Genomic DNA, 20,481 nt, shown 5'->3' with positions numbered 1-20,481 from the left:
TGACTTAGGAGCAAGTCAGTAAGGTGAGAGGGTCTACTTTAGGACATAAAAGCCAATATCCAGGTACCTATAAAGGTCTAGTGAAGCTCTACCTATGAAAATCTTGATTTTGCCACCTTGAAAATAGGAAGCTATCATCCACCACTGGTTTCCAGTAGCAGCAGCAGCACAATACATTCAATTTCTTAGAATTTTCAATTTTCCCACTATGTTTTGCTATAGCACCCCTATAAACACAGAGCATCATACTGTGGTACTTTCAAATTCAGTGTGTTTCTATTGTAAATATTTTGGAGGAAAATGTCAGGCTTTTCTTACCTTTTAAAAGGAATCTTTAAGCCTTCAGAAGTAGAATCGCTAATACTCGTAGTTGGGCTATTTAATGAACAACTATATCATAGATTCTTTTCATAAGGTCTGAAGCAGTTGATGTCACAGTCAGTGGTTTTCTTTCTTCTTCAATCAACAGAGTAAATCTTGGCATGAATTTTTAAAGGCACAACAAACTGAGCAAAAAGATGTTAACAACCAGTTAGAAGTGAAAAAAGAAGCAGCAGTTTGGGAACTTTTCACAAGTGAATGCACTTACTTTCTGGATCATTTGCTGGTTCTCAAGACGGTAACTTCAGATTTCATTTCTCAAAAATAATGAATTATTTTTTTGCTCTGCTGTTAGCATGAAAGACATAAATCACCTGTAACCTCTCATTGGATGTCCATGGGCAAAAAACTGTAGTGGTGGTCTTTCCTCTCATCTTGCTGGCTCATCCTGTTTCCATAACTCTCTTTGGTTTTTATCTTCCTGAAGTCATCTCTTCTGGACATCACTTCTGTTGCTTTGCAGACTGGTAGATATGTGCCACAATTCCTCTCACTAACACTGAACTGAAGCCACTCTCCAGTTGACTATATTGGTTTCTCTACCATTAGTCTGCAACATGATACTCTTACTTAATTTAACTTCATAGAGAGCTGTGGTTAGGTTGTCCTGACTTGAGCATGAAAACCTTAGAATTCAGCAGACCTGTAGCTCTAATATTACAAGAAAATATGCAAACTAAAAACCAACTCCTCTCCCAAAAACCTCAAATTGCCTCCATGATGGTGAATTTTAAGAGCTTTGAAATACAGGCAAGGATATCACGCACTTTTACAAGAAGAGCTGCACTATTTATATTCATCATACAAAATAAGTCAGTATAGCCATTTAAAAGTATGGATGTAACCCTAAATATCTTCCTTTCTTTTTTCTTTTATTCAGCACAGACAATTTCTGTTTTCTTCTTGATGAAAGGAAAAAGATTACTGAAACATTTTCTATATTGCTGAAAATTTAGTCCAGGCAGGACAAGTAGTACTGCAAAATAACGCCCCATGGCAGGGGGGCTGGAACAAGATCATCTTTAAAGGTCCCTTCCAGCTGTGATAAAGCGAATAAACAGAAAAATGGCCTGAATTCCTCCTCGACAGGGCAGAACAGGAAGGGAGAGGAAAGGTGACAACAGGACCCTTTCTAAGACAGGATGGAAGACAGGTCTAAGACAGGATGGAAGTTTCCAGGCTATGTTCAAAGATCTGAAAATATTAAAACCAAGAGAATCCTAGGAAGGATTATGATAACAGGAGATATGCAGTCCCCTTGGTAAGTCTGATGTAGGACCCAAAGACAAGTCCATTGTGGCCCATGAATGATAAATTAGGTAGTCCATGCCAGCTTCCCAAACTCTTCTGCCAAAGAAAAAAAAAAATAAATTTGGGTAGCCAGTTTTACAGCTACCTGCTATGCTTAGAGTACTTCTCAGTATAGAAATATTCCACTGATTTTAATGAATTTCCCCTGGGAGATCTAAGACCAGCATGAATCCCTTTTAGGCTCACAGGTCAGCTCTTCATGGCAACAGAAGTACACGTCTAGGCAAACACTCTCACTACCTCTACAGTCTTGGCACCTAGGTAATGGGTTTTTCCATCAATATTTTTCACATGTGTACAAAAAGTTCTACTTGGTAATCTACATTTTTTAAGCCATTTTCAAATCAAGGTCAGATTCAGCCAAGCTCCAAGATCACCATCTTATAAAATATAAAATATAAAATCTTAAACAGCCAATAAATACATATGGAGCTTTCATGCCATATAGGCTAATAAAACAATCCAAAGAGATAAAAAACCTTTATGAGCCCTCTACTTTCACTATTCCAATAATTTCTTCCAGTAATAACCCTGAACAACTTATATAGCAGCAGATGCAGGGAAAGAAAGAACTTTAAAAGGTCATAGAAATCTGCTGCTCTGACTCTGGCATTATTAATGCCTTTATGTGGCTCTGCAGGGGGCTGATTTGCTCACCTCCTGGTGGAGAGCACTGCAGGGATGTAGCTGCCTCTGGGGCAGCCACAGAGACACCCCAGAGACATCACTAATAATCCTCTTCCTCACACAAAGCCCAGTATTCAGCTTTCAGGAAGGTCAGTAAAAGTTTTTCAATCTCATGTTATACTGTATCCATTTCAAATTATCCTTTCATGGCAATTACAGTGAAAACATGTTCTTTTCAGGAAAATAAAATTGAATTGGTTAAAATAGTAAATAACATGGATTTGGTTTGTTTTTAAAGATATTTAGGAACACTCTAAAATACCTCCAGAGTAATGAATTTCTCTTGGATGTGGATTTGTGGAGACTTTTTGCAAACTTAGAGGAGTTAAACAAGGTGAGTACAAAAATATAAAATTCTTACTGAGTTTGTAAATCAACCAGCCCAATACAAAGAGATGAGAAACTATCCATAAATCTTCTTTTAAAATTCAATGCTCACATTTTGAATGTAGTTCAAATAATCTTTCCTTCCTTGCTATTTAGTTTATCGAGGGGGGTAAAATTTCCAACACAGTTGAGCTCTCCTTTGGTGGTTATTTCTGAAGTAAATAAGAGTTGGAGCCTAATTCTCATAATCAGAATCATTTCAACATTATTTGTGAAAACAAACTGCAACTGCACAATCCTTCCAGCAGAACAGTAAGAATGGCAAAGTAACAATAGCAAGTTTCTATCTTGCAAATAGTTAGACACAAGGACTTTGCTATCTTTTATACCACTCCAGTAGAGCAAGTAAAAACAAAATTATGATGACCTCTCTCCAGCTGGGGTTTCCCTTGGTGTGAGTGGAAGGATTGTCTCCCACACAGCCTGGATGCTCTGCATGGATGTGCTGCTTACCCTCCAGGTTCCAGGGGCAGGGAGACCATGAGGCTGAGCTGTGACTCCAGCTCTTTGCTGCTTGTGGCTTGTTGCTGGGAGCCCATTTTCAGCTTCTGAAATTTAAAGGAACCCATAAGTCCAAAATAGCTTTTACATAACTTTAGAAGCTTTAAAAGCTTTTCTTAGCTTGCAAGGTCATTCATAGGACACACTACCCTTAATATCAAAGTGAATTTTGGAAGGAGCTCTTCAGCTGCCTAAGTTTCATGGCTGCTCAAAGTCACATCCTATGTCCTAAACTAGCTACTTCCTTCAGGTTCTTTCCCATATTGTAATTCCCTTGCCTTAACAGTTACCATCTCCCTTTTTAGCCAAAACAACAGCCAGAAAGCTCTTCAGAGTAGGGACAACTAGCCAGAGCTCAAACAGAAGAGCGAGTCTCCTCTGCTTAGTGACTGACCACAGACAAGTGGTGAGCTGTGGCAACAAGGAAAAAGATTTTTAGCAGATGTGTTTCCTTTTGCACTTGCCGTGGGCTAAGTGCATCCATACAGTCAAATACTAGGTTCAGTGGATGTGTGGTTGCTGCTTCCTTCATTCTTGTTCAATAAAAAGAGGGGGGTGTATTGCTGTGTGCCACTTAGTAATCACAAAAACTTTGAGCTTGGATGAAGTGTGGTTATGTCTTGAGAGAATTATCTTTAATACATTTCCTATTTTGATTTCTATTTTGGTTGTCCTTATAACAAAGATGATAAATATTCATTTATTATGCATGCTTACATATAAAATAGTAATAAAATCTAGGATAAAGTATCTACTCTTAATGCCTTTTATGTTTATTTCCATGCATTTCACAGTATGCATTTCTTCTTGACAGCGTAATCCACGAAATGGATCCATAAAAAAAAAACCCATAGGCTGTAAAAAGTGTAGAATGTACCCTTGTCAAAATGAAAGAATGAACACCACCCTATAAACAACCCTGCCTCCATAAATACACCAAACACAGCAGTGCATGCAGCTACAACAACCTTTCACAGCAGCATCACAGAGGATGATGTTCCCTGATGGCCTACAGTTTGTCCTAAAGCTGAGCCTGGTCATATATTTGTGTGCAAATCATATGATCAGGAGGAAAGTGAGGGCTTAGGAGCAAGTTTTCACCCACATCTGACTGACAGTGTGGGCACCCTTGAAACCAGTGCATTAAATATAGTTAACTTATGGGGAATATGTGATTTTTATAGCATTTTGTAGAAATTTCCCTCATATTCAATAGCATAAAACAAATTCAAACTAGGAAATATAATATTTTTTCAAGTGACCATGAAGATTTCCTTGATTTTCAAATCTGTCATACACGATCAGTTTTTCCCAGTAGATATCATTTATCATTGTCATTTTTCATGTCAATTTACCTTAAACACTGTTGCTACCCTACAACAAGTTTAAATGGAATAACTAATCTTGTTACAAAGCTTTTTTCATTTGGTATTATCAAGACATAAGTATTTATATATATTTGTTTCATTTCTGACTAATTAAATCATTCTGGGTATATTTCTGAAGTTAATTCTGCTGATGCCAGGTAGATAAGTATAAGCGCCCCATTAGACTTGGAGCTTTTGCGAAGGCCAGAGACAGGAAAGAAAGTTCACAGAATCACAGAATCCTAGTTGTTTTAAACTTAAGTTTAAAAGATCATTGATTACAGTTTCTCTTTTGTTTCCCCTGCTCCTGCTACTTAGATAAGTATCAGTTTTCTGAAAACATTTTTTGAAACTGTGAAGGAGCATGTCAGCAAGTCAGACTCTCCTATGGATTTCAGCTCCATACTCCTAAAGGTAACAGAAGAATTTTTGCTACATATCAGTAAAGAAACATCAGTATGTCCTTGCAGCAGATCTTTTATCATAGCATGCAGGTACTCTAGAGCAATCAAGTCAGTGAAGAATATGCCATCTGGTCACAGACAGTTTGGTCTTAAGCACCACCAGTCAGTTGGATTTTTTTTTTTTTTTTTATTACTCATTGGCATATTGAGATGATCGTGGAAAGATTTTCCCTACCTAAGGAACAGTAGCCCCAACCTTTAGGGGACTCTTACCACCAGTAGAGGTGAGCTTTTCACTCTCTGAAAGATGTTTCCTTGAGGCCAGACCCCAGCCCCTTCTCTGGATGTTCCCTGCCTCCTTCTTCTCCATCACACAGAAGGGTACTTCAGTGTTTCAGTAAGAGCTTAATGGGACTGAAATACCTCTTCCACTTTGTCCTTTGTATGCTAAACAAGAGAGAAGGATCAGAGGCACAGCTGTCTTGACACTGTCAAGCACTGAAAAGTTGGAAAAATTAGTACAGGCAGAAAATCAATTCATGGACCTGAACTTTCCCTAGCAGTAGACACCACTAGAAAACTGAGAAAATATTAAAACATACCGTACCTCAGGGTTAGGATTTTATAAAGGGAAAGGGAGGCTGGAGCTTGGCTTCTCATTCCCATTGCCTCTGCCTTCAGGCATTGATATCAATAATGTTGGTGTGAGACAGACAAAACCCCAGACAAAACTGAGCTTTATCATAGATGGCACTCAGTATTTGTAAGAGCTATCAGAGCTATCTACCACACAGATTTAAACTGACATGCAAGGAAGCCATGCAAAGCTGTTGCTTGGATAGTGAGTTTTATCTTCAGCTGCTACATAAATTGCACATCTTTTATTTCTGATGAGTACAAAGTCTGAGAAATCTTCATGCCTTTGCAGATCTGTTACATCTGTGATCCCATGTGGGGTTTTCTTATTACTTTAGCACTTTTACTACTTTTAAAATTGAATTTAACTACCCTTTACTTTACTTTTTTAACTCCTTCTTTCCCTCTTCCCTCATTCCCTTAGGTACAAGTAAATCTCAGATAAAATGCACATTACAAAACCAAAACTGTTGTTCCTTCACATGTCATGACATTTTTCTTTCTTTATAAGTTTCCAAGTCTTTTCTTCAGTTTTTCCAGGGTGACCTCTGCCAGACACACCAGATTTATTGCCTTAATTACACCTCTGCTGTCTTCTACTTGGAAAACCTGAGACAGAGGGAAGATTTTTGCATCTACCTGAAAGTAAAGTGATGGTTCTCTTGTCATTATTGTCACTGCTGTATTCTGCAAGCTTTCTGCCTTACAACAGGGTTTTAACAGCAGACTAGGAAAGTTCATTGGAAGCAAAACTGCGTAGATAGCACTTTACACAGATCTATTTTTTTTATATACTGCAGATGGAATCATAGATATGAAGTAACTATTCTGAGTGCATGTTCCCCTGTACATGCTAAAGTCCATGCTTATAATTTAGTACAAGAAAGAGGGGAAGCCAAAGGGGAACAACTGGCTGCATTTTTGGAGGCAGAAAACACGTACTGCCAGCCTCTGTCATTTAGATATTTCATACATAATCCACCTTAACAATGTAAAATGGTTGTAGGAAAAAAAAAAAAAAAACACACAGAGAAATCCAGCCATGCTGTAAAATCTCTCAACTGTTTTTACTTTGATACATGTCCTGCATTTCTGCTTGGTTTAGATGCTGGGTAGGAATACAATCTGTAATATATTATGTTCTTTAGCAGACAATAGTGGTCATATTCCCTGAGTACAAAACACACCCCAACCTCTGTGCTATGCCACATCACCAGTAACATACACAAAGCTCAGAACTGGAGATGTGCTACAAACCAAAACAAGGGGAATAGAAACCCAGCAGCATGTCAGAGCTTTCATGTGTCTGGGGGGCCTGCAACGGGAGGGTGGAGTGGGTTTTGGTTGAGCCAGACTGCTTTCCTCCCTCATGGGTATTTGCTGACCCATATTGCCCCAGGGAGGAAGCAGCATCCTGAACAGAACAGCCAGCAACCTCTCAGCAATGACAGTGGTTTAGCTCCTGTGACAGGGTTTGCATAACCATAATAGATAAAGAAAATTTAGAACTTGGTATCAAAACACTACCAGTAAGGGCCCATTCCCTCAAAGGCTGGAAAGAGCTACCAGTGATATCTTTTCTAAAATTACAGCACCAGGGCAGGTTCTGTCTTTGCCAACACCATTTGTGCCTAAAGTGAGAGCTCCAGACAGAGCAGCAGTGGGGTTCCCAGTGAGAGGCCTCTGTCCCTTCCAACTTACCCTTAGGAAAGGAAACCTGAAGAAGTGAGATTTTCTCACAAGCAGCCCAAAACTGAGAGGATATCTCTTTGTAACACCCAAACTCTGCAGCTTTTAGGGCCTCAGTGTGTCACCCCACTCAATCCTGGACAAGGATTTCATACGGTTGTACCTAGGAAAAATGTTCCCCAGTGGAAAGTAGCGGGTGACTCTAAAATATGAGGTGCCCCTCAAACATAACCGAGGTTTTCCTGCTGAAATTAAAGTGACAGATAAATAAGAACGATGCTTGGTCTGCTAGCATGGCCACAGCATCTGAAATGGAAAGCAGCAAAGCAGAAAGTGAATGTTGGAGAGAGATGTGATTCCTGCTGTGGAAAACCTCTACCCTGCCCTTGCTCTCGCTGTGTGATAAGTTCATCTTTAGTTAGTCCCTGACTCATTCCAGTCAGCTGAAGATGCAGAAAATTTATTGCTACCCCCCTGCCAGGGAGCAAGCTGAGGCCTAAGGCTGGTTTTCTTCATCTTCAGCAGTGGTGTGAACAAAACAAAGAGTGCAAGAGGCTGCACCTGCGGGAGCTGCTGGTTGCTCCTTTGCATCGACTGACACGCTACCCCCTCCTCCTTAACAACATCTGGGAGAAGAGCACTGATGAAACAGAGAAAAGCCTGATCTGGTCACTTAAAGAGAAAGTGGAGAGGTCCATCCGTAAGTAGCTAAGGTTATAAGTCAAGTGTGCAATTAACAATTAGAAAGTTTTGTGGCCTTTTTGAGCGAGTCCCTTGAGTCTGGTTTCCCTGCAATGAGGATGTGCATGGCTTTCTACAACCCTGAGCCTTTCCTTATTCTGTAGGATGTGGTTGGTGCCACCCTGGTGCTGTCAAAGCCTCTCTGAGCAAGGTCACAGGACTCTCAAATAAGTGAGTCACTTGTACTTGCTCAGAATCATCTGCAGTGACATGCAAACCATTAAGAGCAGATCACAAATTTTTACAAATCAAGAAAGATCTCAAACAGAGAAGTCTTTGAGTTGGATTTATGTCTAAAGAGGATTTTTTTAGGCTAATCCTTAATAGGATAAAATTGCACTCACAAGGGGAATGTTATGTCAGTGACCTTTCACTAAATGGAAGGGTCCTACCATATTACATAGCTGAAAAGCTATCTCAGCTACAGATTTTCTCTAGCTACTTAAAAAAAATTAAAAGGGGGTGAGGGGCTGGTCCAGGAATATTTTTTCCCTTGTATTTAGTTTTAAGTAAATAATGTATTCATTCAGTTTTGCTCAAGAAGCTATAAATGTATAATATATACTATAAAGTGTCTTATGGTCATATAGTATATCAGCAGTTAAGTTTATTCTCCAAAGGCCTCATGCAGCCCCACTGAAATCAAAGAAAGGTGGCAGGAAAAGGTGCCAGGCAACACTTCATCCTCATCTGCAGCACACCAGGGCCCTGAGCCACCCAGAGAAGTGCTTGCTCTCTGCTGCCACCCTTATCCCTGTCCTGTTGTCTAAAGACTGGAACATCTCCTTGGGAGATGATGCAGAGAGAAATTTAATGTCTTCTGGAGACAGATAAATCTGGTACTCTTTCTTCTTAGATAAATATTCCAATGACAGAATTACCACCTGAGAGAGACTCAGTTTCTTTCTCTTCTTGCCAAGTCTCAAGAGGAACCTATCCTAATGGCCACACAAGAAGCACACTTGCTGGTACAGAATGGGTGTCATAGGAAAATAAGATTTTTTTTCACTCATCTGGGAACTTCTGCTGGGGGGACAGCAGTGTTAGGTATTGCCCTAAAAGGCCCTGAGATACCTGAGTAATATTATTGGCAGTAAAATAGGTCATCAGAGTTTAGATACCTCTGGGCCAAGAAAGCCAAAGATAAAGGAGTGACCCCTCTTTATTCCCAGACTCCTGAATAAGATCTGCCTTCATTTTTTTCATCAGTGACATAAGGAACAGCTGCAGTTCCAACATTCCCCTATTGGCTTATGTGTGGGTGAAACTTGCAATATCACTCAACACAAATACTTGGAATTTAAGTTGAACATCCACTAAACTATTCCCCATAATGGTGCTGAATCATGAAGGAATTAGTCCCCATTTTTAACATTCTGAGGTGCCGCCACCCCATTACATACTTCAGTTATTTATGGCACAACTTTCTTTGAAAGTAATTCTCATTCATTTCAACAGTTTTCTGATCAGGTTGTATATAACAAAAATTACTTTTCTCTCATGACCCCAGACAGTTATGAAAGGCAGGATTATTTTTAAAGAACTTTTAAAGTCCACAGTATGAGTTTTATATTTTCCTCCCTGTTCCCCAGTCAGATTAGTAAACTCAGCCTTTTCCCATAGCTGTGAATTTAAGCATGTTTGAATGTATGGTTCTAAATTCTGGTTCTGCTGACCTGAAAAAAGTTTAGGTTATTTTTTACAATGAGGCCAATATTTCATCTGGGGCCTCACATGTGAGGCACTTTGGCTTCCATGGGACAAAATCAGTATTCAGCATCTTCCAGAAATAGGACTGTTTTCACCAGTCTTGGCAATAACTAATATTTCATACATTTCAGGGGATCTGGAAGGTAAAGTCAAGTGGTTGGACAACTTTCAGAAATTCAGGCAGCTACAAGAGGTCATAATTTGGCCTCAGGTCTGGGATCGTGACAAAAGATTCTTTGTCCCAGAGGTAAGCAGTATTTTAAAGAGCATTTTACTTCTTAGTGAATCTGAAGTTGGATGATTGTATATGTTCTAGTTACTGGGGATGAATCTGCAGGAGAAGCTGCAGTATAAGCACTGCAAACACTCCAGCTCAACACAGAGGATGAGAGCATGGTTTGCCCTCAGTTAGCATCCCAGAGAGTTCCATCCTATCATCCAAGAGGACTCTCCAGCTTTTAGAGGACAGTATATAAGGGGATAGATGTAACTATTACTACCTTTTTATAATGGTACAAAGGAGAAATGATTTGCTTCAAGCTGTGCAGGTGAAATTTTTGTTTACATTTAAATAGCATTATGGAAAAATTACCTGGGAACACACACACCTTTCTGCTGTGATTACCACCACCTCACCCATGCAGACAGCACCCAAGCAGCATTATGGTTACATCATCAAGTGGGTCTCACACCTCAAGAATTATGTCAGTTCACATGCAGAGCTGCAAAAACCATTAAAGAAAAACCCAGCTTAACATTTCAAAAGGATAAACATATTTAAGCAGTAGCACTACTGAAAAGATGCAACCATGTTCAATGTGATGCATTTAGGCTGAGGTAAGAGCATACATGCTTAGTTTGATTAAATGCTTGTTGCCTCCAAGTTAATTGTCAGATATGAAAGATCCCCCATTGATTTTCTCTTTCTCTCTCTTTTGGGTCAAGTGCTTGAAACAAAGCTTAAGAGAAAACAACAGTGAAAACCTTTTGTCTTCAGCAAACAGACTCCTCCTTCATGAAGGCAGGCTAACACTGGCAGGTAATATCCCTAAATGTCCCAGTGTGAGAATTCAGCTTAACAGAATCATATTTTGTTATGGCAGGTCCAGAATGAAGCTCTGCAACAGTATTTTGGCAGGTGCAGGAAAGAAAAACCAAATGTACAGCTTGTCAAAGAGACTGAGAAACGGGCAAATCTTCCAAAGGCTGAGTAACCTGCACGATTGCTTATTGTCATCTCTGGATATTCTGTCTGCCAGGGGTTGAAGAAATCAGCTTGACAGCCAATGTCTGGCTCTCAAAAGAACCACGTTAGTGTTGCATTTAAGAATGTGGCAGTAGGAAAACAGTAAGATTAAACTGTCCTCCAAAATCCCCCACATGCTCTGTGACTGATGTCAGCTCTCTGCCACTGTACGTACTATGGGTTTCACGAAAATTACTGAAAAGTCCAGAGGTTCTCTTTTCTAGTTTGATTTCATACCCCATTTCTGCTAAAAATGCTGTAGAGAGATCACGTTTCCTGCCTAAAATTTCTTTAAAAATTACTCTTGTTTTTGTTAAATTGCTCACTATTATTTATTAATATAATACCTGAGTTTTCAACATGGCCTGGAGATGAACCTGAAAGACTTTGAAACAGTCATCTGTTGTTGTATTCCTCACATCCTGGTGACCCCTAAGCCAGAAAGAAAAAAACAACAGTATTTTGTGTAGTTTGTGAAAGGCTTTTGTGATGATGCCATCAATTAACATTTAACTGCTGCAAAAGCCTGTGAAGGGGGCAGCATATGTACCAATATTTGGAGGACTCAGGAAAAAGTGGTACTTTCCTATTTCTTTATCTCTATCATTTTCAGAAGGTTCACTGTTTACTAGGTACAATTTGCTAATTTATAGAGCAATTTGTATTTGTAGATACTCCAGTTGATCCAGGTCACTTTTGCCAGCATGCAAGTACTTGTGTACTATGTTGGAAACAATGCTTCTTTCTTAAAAGCATTTTCTGAGATCCAGTGATCCATAGATGTGCTTCATCTTGGAAGTAGCAATTACTTTTAAACTGATTTTTGTTGTTTTCCTTCTCAGAAAGCACAAGACTCCTTGATGTCTACCTCTTCCTGTTTGATGATTTCCTATTAATTACCAAAATTAAACGTAACAAAAAGGTAATAATGGATACAGATATACATAGTTGCAGTTGTGCTTTTTTCCTTGGCAAATATTTTGAACGTGCTTTGGAAGATTGATATTATGATAAAAATACCAGATGACTAAACAGCAAAACAGGTGGGCGATACTTCCTTATGCTAATAGCAAACCATAGCACTGATTCAAAACCCCACTTCTAGGCTCAGTATGTGACAGGAACACTATGACAGGCAGAATTTACATCACAAGACCTTAATATTTTCCTTCTGCTGTTCTGATGTGCTGAATTCCTAAAGCTCAGAAAAGTTACAGAATGGAAGAAGTTTTCTAATGCTCTCTTCATGACTCAGGCCAGCAACAGCCTGTTGTAGGTGTCCTATCTTTGCCTTGATTTCCCCTAGTTTAAAACAGAAATATAATTATTATTCCTAAGATTTTTTTTTTTATTTATGAAAGACAGTATAGAAGGAGTTCTATAAATTATAAATATCTGTATGTAGCCAACAAAACAGGGCACTGGATTAGGTGGAATTCCTTAACCTCCACTGGAGGAGTGCATCTAGCCAATTAAGTTTATGAAGCTGTTGTAAATTAAGGCTAAGTAGACTTTTGCTAAATCTCGATAAATCTGTGTCTGATTTAAAGACTGATTTATGTTTTTTGAAGAAGCAAGTGTTCTGCTTCTGTAGGAGGTAGACAAGGCATACAGTGAGGGCTTCTAGACCAGCAGCACCACCTCTTAGCAACTGGGGAGGCAGGAAGGGGGATATGAAGGGAGCAGGAATCCCAGGTGCCCTCAGGCAAGTCTCTTTGAGGGTTGCCCCACAACCATGGGTTCATGAACCTTCTGTGAAAGAGCAGCAGCAATTCTGTGTTCTGCACGTATGTGAGGGGAGAAGGACAAACACAAATGCAAGGAATGGAGAAAAATCCTGCTACTAAAACAAGAGAAGGGGGGGGGGGGCGAAAAAAGACTTCTGAACACCTTAGACTGACTGGTTTGTGTCTGTGGACTTGTATTGTGTTTCTATTGTGATGTTTTAGTACAAAGCGTGACCTTGCAGGAGAGCTCCAGGTACTGATGAGTTCTTCTGAGGTTCGTCAGGCAAATAAGCTGTCTAAGTAACCTTGATCAGAGAAAGCACATTTCGTTTTTAGGGCAGTTCAGTGCCTATATTTCATGAGCAGATGGCATAAAACCAGCTAAAAAACTTAATTTTCTATTCTCAGAAATACGGGGGCTCAGACACCGGCTTCATCCCTGTCTGTACTTCCCTCACTCCGGAGCTGCAGTCCTTCATAAGAGAGGGGGGCTTTTGCACAGTCCTAGACCAGCCCATCCCACTAGACAGACTGATCCTGAAAAACATTGACCCCATCCACATCACAGGTATGTGCCCGTGTGCATCTGAATATCTTCAGAAATGCATTGGGTAGGCAGCTGTGCAAGCAGGTTGCTCACAAACCACCCCTGAGGTGCAAACACTGGTGCTGTGTTTGGCTTCACAACTCTGCTCTGACTGCCAAGTACAACCTGCTAAGACAGACACTGCACTTGAGGTCCCCCTGCTTCTAACAATGACTTCCATGTACACACCAGACAGTCAGATACGATCCATCCATCACAAAGGAGCTGTCAATGACTTCTTTTTCACAAGCCAAGTATTTCCTTACCCAAACTGTCCTAACATGCTCTGTCAAACTCCAGGTCTTTTCCCCAAATACACTTTCAATTCTGTACTAGTTGTGCAGAACTTTTTCAGCTGTCCCACTGCCCACCATACTGCTCTCCAGGGTGTTCTCACAAGAGTGCAGCAGCAGTTTTCAAAGAGAAGGGGGAAATTTACCTCCTTCTGATGCTCCTACTCACCTCGCCACCAGCTACTGGGAGGATGGAAATCACCCACTGTATGTCAGTTCTTCCTTGCTCAAAAATATCTGAAAAGCATCACCAGGGTAAACTGCCCCAATAGCATCTGCTGCTGTGTCCTTGGTTGAGCAGGGGAGGAGGAGCAGCATCCACAGAGACTGACCAGCCTTACCCTGCCAAAGCAATGACCCTGAAATAAAAAAATCAGAGCTTGGGTGAAAGAGCAGCTGCAAAAAATCAGTCCTTCTGTTGCTCTGAGATGCTTACACAGTCTTTTGCACACCTCAGAATAACTCTGCCCAGATCCCAGAAGCTTCCTATATCAAAGAGAAGTAGAAGAAAGGCAAATCTCCAGGCTCCACAGTCTGTCAGACAGCCTAATCCTAAAGACTGGGAAGAAAAGCTTAGGGAGCTAGAGCGCTCAGCAGGAAAGCAATAGATGTGGAAAATAAACTTAGAGCCCATGAAATTTGTGATAACCCTGAAATATATTCACCCAGAGTAATTAGCACTCAGCATCGATGGTGATGGGAAATAAAGGTCGGCAACAAAATGCAAATGACTGAAGATGAGATAAGAGGATGACCACAGAGAAGAATAACTTTTTTTTAAACATACTCCAGGCACTGCCTGTCTGCCTAATGAGTCTCCCTACCAACCCAGCAGAAATGAAGCAAAGATGGTGGTCATCTCTCACCCATGGGGTAGAGGGGAAGGCAGCCCCAAACTCTTGCCTAAGCCCAGACCAGGCACAACACTGACAGCTTCTGGATGCTGGAGTGGGCAGTGCAGCCACTCCCCTCTTTGCACACACAAATTAGGGCATAAAAGCCATAATGGAGGTGGCAGTAAGATTTTTTGGTTATTATTTTTCCTAGCCAGTATTTGTTAGATTCAGAGATTTCTAACCAGGTTCCTTCTTATCCCCATGACCCAGCCTGCTGCATCCTAACCCCTCTGCTGGCCACTGGCTACAGCCCTTCCCTAAATACTGGAACTCATTGCCTGTCCCCTCCACCCCCACAACATATTATTACCAGCTTTATTACAGCTGTAACTGTGTCAGTCTTCATTACTTACCTGTAGTCTTGTAACACCTTGGAAGTCCCATCCCAACACAACACCCCTTGGAGCAGGGTACAATAAAAATAGTGAGGAAAATTGCTAGAGGGAGCCTGCAGCTCAGATTTCCAACGTTTCGAGTAAAACAACAAGCAGAACATCCAATGTCAAATTTTCCTTTTTATGAAAAAAAAAAAAAAAAGAAAGGATCAAATATTGTCAGGAATAGGTGATGCTGGGCAATGCTGCCAATTTATTTGCAGTCTCAATGAGACTTCTAATACAGGTGGCCGTAAAAAAAAATCAGTTAAATTCTCAGAAAGGAGAGCATGTGACTTGGGTATATCCATTGTCTCTATCAAAAAAGGAACCCTGATTATTTGATCTGACAAGTACTTCTGCATCCATTAGTCTGCTGTGGGTTGATCTCACTTTGGCAAGAAACACACCTCAATAAAAACACCAGAAAAAAATATATTGCAATACTGTAGAAATACCCTTTTGGCAGCAAGCAGGAAGCTGATAATTATGCAAGATAATTCTAGCTCAAAGCCTGCTACATATAAGTAAAGGGATCAGAGGTACAGTGGTGTGCTCATAACACTGAGAAACTACCCTAAAGGCAGTGAATGCCAGAACATTGTAGAAGAGATGTAACTTCAAATGTAATAGCAGGAATCCATCTTTGAAGATCATAAGCAGCAACATTCTTTCTGATTAGGAAATTGCTTCCCTTCTAACATTCTGCTCTGGATTTAGTCTTTGCAATTTCTTATTATTGCTCCATTTATCATTCTTTAAGTTTGAAGGGAACAGACCCACTGTTGGGATATATTGCTATATCACACTAGTAACCTTTACAGCCACAAAATTTCTTTTGAAAAACATTACTGAGAGCCTGATGCTGAGCATTGCCTAGAAAAATCATTTTTAGGACTGCAAATTGTATTTCCTGTTTACCACAGCCAGACATCAGGCGTGAGTTCTGAAACACACCACCCTTGCTGCTATAAATTTCTGCTGCTAACTGATTTGCCACAATAACTTAACCAGTCTGTGCTCCACTTTCCTCTTCTATAAAACTAGGATTATAGGATACTTTATCTTCCAGGAACAATTTGAGTTCTGACTGTAGAGGCTTCAGAGGAAACATGGACTAGATAAGGTTATCAAAAAGATGGCAACCATAGGAGACTCAGAAAAATGCTGCCTTGTCTTGGCAGCTCAATATCCACTCTTTCAAGTGGGCTCTGCTTGGAGCCAGCATTCACAGGGAAGCAATCCCACACCTCACTTGCCTTTCCTTCATCTACAGCAGTGTCAATTCCAGCTGAAAAAAAAAGCATCATCATATTACTCAAGCATAACAGGTTTCTGTGCTCCTCCTCCCTGCTACTACCAGCCCACCCAAGCACTCCTGCTGTCTGCCACAGGATTTTTGCTGCCTGAAGGTGCTTGCCCCTCCTCTTCCCCAAGCTCACTTCACCCCTTGACCCAGGACACATGGCACTGCTGCTGACTTGTCCCCTTGCAGGGAAACCAGTTACATGCTGCTCAAAGTCATAAGCAAGACCCAAGAGACCCAGGAGATGCTGCTGCTAACTTCTCCTGAAGAAGTGTGGTGGGAAGAGGAGGGCTGCTGTCAACATGCATCCTAGGCATTTTGACTTCAGTTATGGTTTAGTCCAGCTATAGTTTAGTTGAATGGAAAGTTCTCTTATTTATTCTCATCTAGAATCAAAACCTCTTCAGCTCCACAATGATAAGGTACTTAAAAATAACAAAAAAGTCAAGAAAATTAAATGTTGTTATTTTTAAAATAACAACACTTCCTGCACAACAAAACCCAAACTCTACCAGGGTGCATTGCCCAATTAAGAATCTGAAAAGATTATTACATCTATCATTTCTTCATTCATAATCAAAAAATGTAACACAAAATTGGACTGACAGCTGAATTAGGGAACTGATGTAACTTCTTTTATATTTTTCCACAGTTTTCAGCCTGAGAAATGTTTTCCTAATTCAGCAGGAAAATAGGTATCGTCAGTCCGTAGCAATCTTCTTGCTACAAGCTCAGACAGAAACTGCCAAGGTGAGTAGCACACTATTCTTTTTCTTCTCCAATTCCACAATTACACTTTCCCTAAAGGAGGATTGTAGCCTAAAAGCGGTCATACTGTGGTAAGACTCTTACTGCAGTAGTGACATTTGAGCAAAAACACAGTAACACCCCAGTGCTCTTGCTCACACATTTGTAACAGAATTTTGCTGTTGAGTGTGTACCAACTTCACATCAGGGTTGATATAGCAGTTGCATTCTTGTTGGAAAACGTTATCATTGCTTATTGCTAAAAAAACAAAAACCAAAAAACCAAACCAACCAAACAAACAAAAAAACCCAAACAAACAAAAGAAAAGAAAAAAAAACCCATTCCATGTGTCACAACAAGGAAGGTGGTCAGCTCCTCCAGAGAAGTACAAAACAACCCCCAAACCCCCGAACTCATATGCAGTAGTACCCAGATCAGAAAACTTTATCATGCTCATAGATTGCAGAAATCCTGCAATTTCAGACTGAACAGATTGCATGATTAATTCCACTGTTATATAAATTTACCCCTCATTTCCACATCACATTTCTAGTAACAGCACTGTATATAACACTATAGAGCACGTTAGGCACTCCACAGAAGTATTTTTTTCTCCTGTTATTTGAATTTCACTCTCCAATATCTAATGGACAGAAATTTGACTACAACTAATATTAATCCTTAAAAGTAAACAGACTTTTTCAGGCAAAATCAATGAGTGAATTCTTTCCATTTCCAAGTCACTAGCTGGTATTCAGAATATGTATCTATTTTAGGCATCTGCTCAAGAAGTCACTACCATCTCCTGTTATTGTAGTATTACCTTTCTTTACAAAGCTGCTTTCAGACCAGGTAGCTACCATCTTCTCATTGTCTCCCAAGTCCAGTTTATGAAAGGAGAGAACCTTGCAGCAAAAAAGGTTCTTTTCACTTGGATGTGGTGGTAGTGTTGTATTTTGTTGACTTTGGGTGCTCCAAGCCCTAGGAAAGGTAGACTTTCTAGCAACTGCTGAATGAAGTGAGCTACCTTATTTTCACCTCCCAAGAAGCTCAATCTCATCATGATCACTATGGGTTGTTTTTTTTTTAAAATATGCTAGCCAAGATGAGCTTATGGGTTTAGCTGAATTGATTCCACAAGGTAGAAAGTAAGATGATCTAGAGAAAACTGATGGGTGAGGATTGTCAGACCAGTGCCTGGAGCTAACTAAGCTATAATAAAATGGAGACAGAAAATTGAATGAAGCTGTACATGCCATATGCCCATTTACTTATGCCAAGTGAAGAGCTGTTACTTGGCCTTTTCCATCTCCTTTGTGAGGCCTCAGCTCCCCCTGTCCACCCACCTCTCACTGACATACTCTGCTCTACCAGAAGCACGGGGAGCTCAAACCATAGAATCATAGAATCATCAAGGTTGGAAAAGACCTCTAGGATCAAGTCCAACCATCAACCCAACACTGCTAAGTCAATTAATGTCCTGATGATGTCCATAATGATTCCCTTGCCCTGCTCCCAACTGTCTCTCAGAGACCAAATACTCAGCAGACAGATGAAAACACAGACCTGAAATACACTTCTGGTTCTCATCCTGCCCAGACCACTGCCCTCTCCTCTCCTCCCCCTCCCCTTTCCTCTCCTCTAGTCTCCTCTCCTCTCTCTTCTCCTCTCTCCTCTTCTCTTCTCTTCTCTTCTCTTCTCTTCTCTTCTCTTCTCTTCTCTTCTCTTCTCTTCTCTTCTCTTCTCTTCTCTTCTCTTCTCTTCTCTTCTCTTCTCTTCTCTTCTCTTCTCTTCTCTTCTCTTCTCTTCTCTTCTCTTCTCTTCTCTTCTCTTCTCTTCTCTTCTCTTCTCTTCTCTCCTCTCCTCTCCTCTCCTCTCCTCTCCTCTCCTCTCCTCTCCTCTCCTCTCTCCTCTCCTCTCTCCTCTCCTCTCTTCTCTCCTCCCCTCTCCTCTTCTCTCCCCTCTCCCCTCCTCCCTGAGCCTTGAAAAGCTCCACAGTTTAAATCCTACCTCCCATGGGTTCACTGCTGCCTGGCAAACCCCTGGGTCACCACAACCACCACTGATCACCAGGCCTTCCTCCAACAGCCTCATTGCCCCATGCCAGAGCCAGGCATTGTGTCCTGCCAGGCACACACAACCTGTGCACCCACCAGACTCTGCTCACCTCCACAGCTGGGACTCCCTAGACCCACAGATGATGCCATTTCTCACTCCTGCTTTCTGTTTTTCCAAGATATGTGCTTAATTTGCTCAGGGTGTCATCACAGACAAGAAACAACCAAGTGGGACAATAACAGAATCTGTGAACCCCAGTGTAGCGTGAAGTAGCACAGGCTGCCCCTTCTCAGGTGTTTCTACACTTTGAATCAAAGTTCAGTGTTTCTGCGTGGTTTACAGCAGGGAGTGCAGCCTCTGACCAGGCAAAATAAAAATGGGACCTGAAGCTCACATTGCTGCCAACTAATCTGGAACATCTAATCACAGCAATTCAGAGACAACTCAGCTTCTGTGACCCAGACCAGCTGGAGTAGTGAAGAGAGAAGGAAGTTATGCATTTCAAATGCATCTCTCCATAGCTGGATGACCGCAGATACAGATCTGAATGCTGTCAGCGTGATGCTAGAAACAGAAATTCACGTGTCAATACACATCTGAGAGGGGGCCAGAACTTGTGATGCTGATAGCACTGAAGCTGTCTTAATCAGAATAAAAAGGGAGCCCAGCTGTAGGGAGAGGGTTAAATTTTAAAATATTATACAAAAAAAAACCAACCCACAACGGGTGAAATAATAGTCTGCAGCAAACTACACCATTTCAAGCAAACAGAGCATTAAAATACTACCTTCCAACCAGAAAGGAAGCCTTCACTGGGAATTGCTGGCCCCAGACACAGACTCCAGTAGCATGAAGCGGCCTGGGCAACTGGGTGAGGATTAGTTCTGGGATAATGAATGTTCACTTCAGGAATTATGACTACTGGTATGAAAAAACACCAAATAAAACTAAAGGCTCTGAGTGTATCTGAATTATTAGAACGTTTTTCAATTGTCTTGGCTCAGAAGTTAATTTTTCCTGTTACAGAAAACATGGATGTCGCAGATAGAAATGGCCATCGCGAATTACACCATGCAACAGAAAAACAAGGAAAGCACTGCTTTCTTCTTCCCAGCTGAATCCACTGAAATTTAGTAATGCTGGCACCAACAGATCCAGAAGACGACTGCCGTGATAACAGCCACTCCTCCCAGCACACCTCTCCTGGTTTGAGCCTCGCCGATAGCAAAGGACCAAGCAGCCGCTCACTCCCCTCCCCCATTAGGGGATGGAGAGGAGGAAACCCATCCAGAACCTCATGGGTCAAGACAAGAGTTGTGAGGGTTTCTCACACATTGGTGTCACTCACCAATTATGCTCATGGGCAAAACAGCCTCAACTTGGAGGAAAAGTCAATTTAATTTGGTATTAATCAAATCAAAACAGGACAAAGA

At 40.9% G+C, this 20,481-nt stretch overlaps 1 protein-coding gene across 1 annotated transcript in view; it reads left to right on the top strand.

The window, feature by feature from the left end:
• The window catches only part of PLEKHG7 (pleckstrin homology and RhoGEF domain containing G7), a 29,925-nt gene extending 9,743 nt beyond the window's left edge, over positions 1 to 20,182 (top strand). The window contains exons 5-15 of the mRNA XM_030468992.1: positions 470 to 619; positions 2,618 to 2,713; positions 4,953 to 5,048; positions 6,206 to 6,319; positions 7,889 to 8,063; positions 9,946 to 10,061; positions 10,760 to 10,853; positions 11,903 to 11,982; positions 13,196 to 13,355; positions 16,895 to 16,992; positions 20,075 to 20,182. Of these exons, the coding sequence (XP_030324852.1) occupies positions 470 to 619; positions 2,618 to 2,713; positions 4,953 to 5,048; positions 6,206 to 6,319; positions 7,889 to 8,063; positions 9,946 to 10,061; positions 10,760 to 10,853; positions 11,903 to 11,982; positions 13,196 to 13,355; positions 16,895 to 16,992; positions 20,075 to 20,182 (1,287 nt within the window). The remainder of the gene's footprint in view (positions 1 to 469; positions 620 to 2,617; positions 2,714 to 4,952; positions 5,049 to 6,205; positions 6,320 to 7,888; positions 8,064 to 9,945; positions 10,062 to 10,759; positions 10,854 to 11,902; positions 11,983 to 13,195; positions 13,356 to 16,894; positions 16,993 to 20,074) is intronic.
• The last annotated feature ends 299 nt before the right edge of the window (positions 20,183 to 20,481 follow it).

The sequence above is a fragment of the Calypte anna genome, chromosome 1 (assembly GCF_003957555.1).
Source record: "Calypte anna isolate BGI_N300 chromosome 1, bCalAnn1_v1.p, whole genome shotgun sequence".
In the NCBI taxonomy this organism is placed as follows: domain Eukaryota; kingdom Metazoa; phylum Chordata; class Aves; order Apodiformes; family Trochilidae; genus Calypte; species Calypte anna.
Note: the sequence above shows the minus strand (reverse complement) of the source record. Positions and strands in the feature narration are given on the sequence as shown.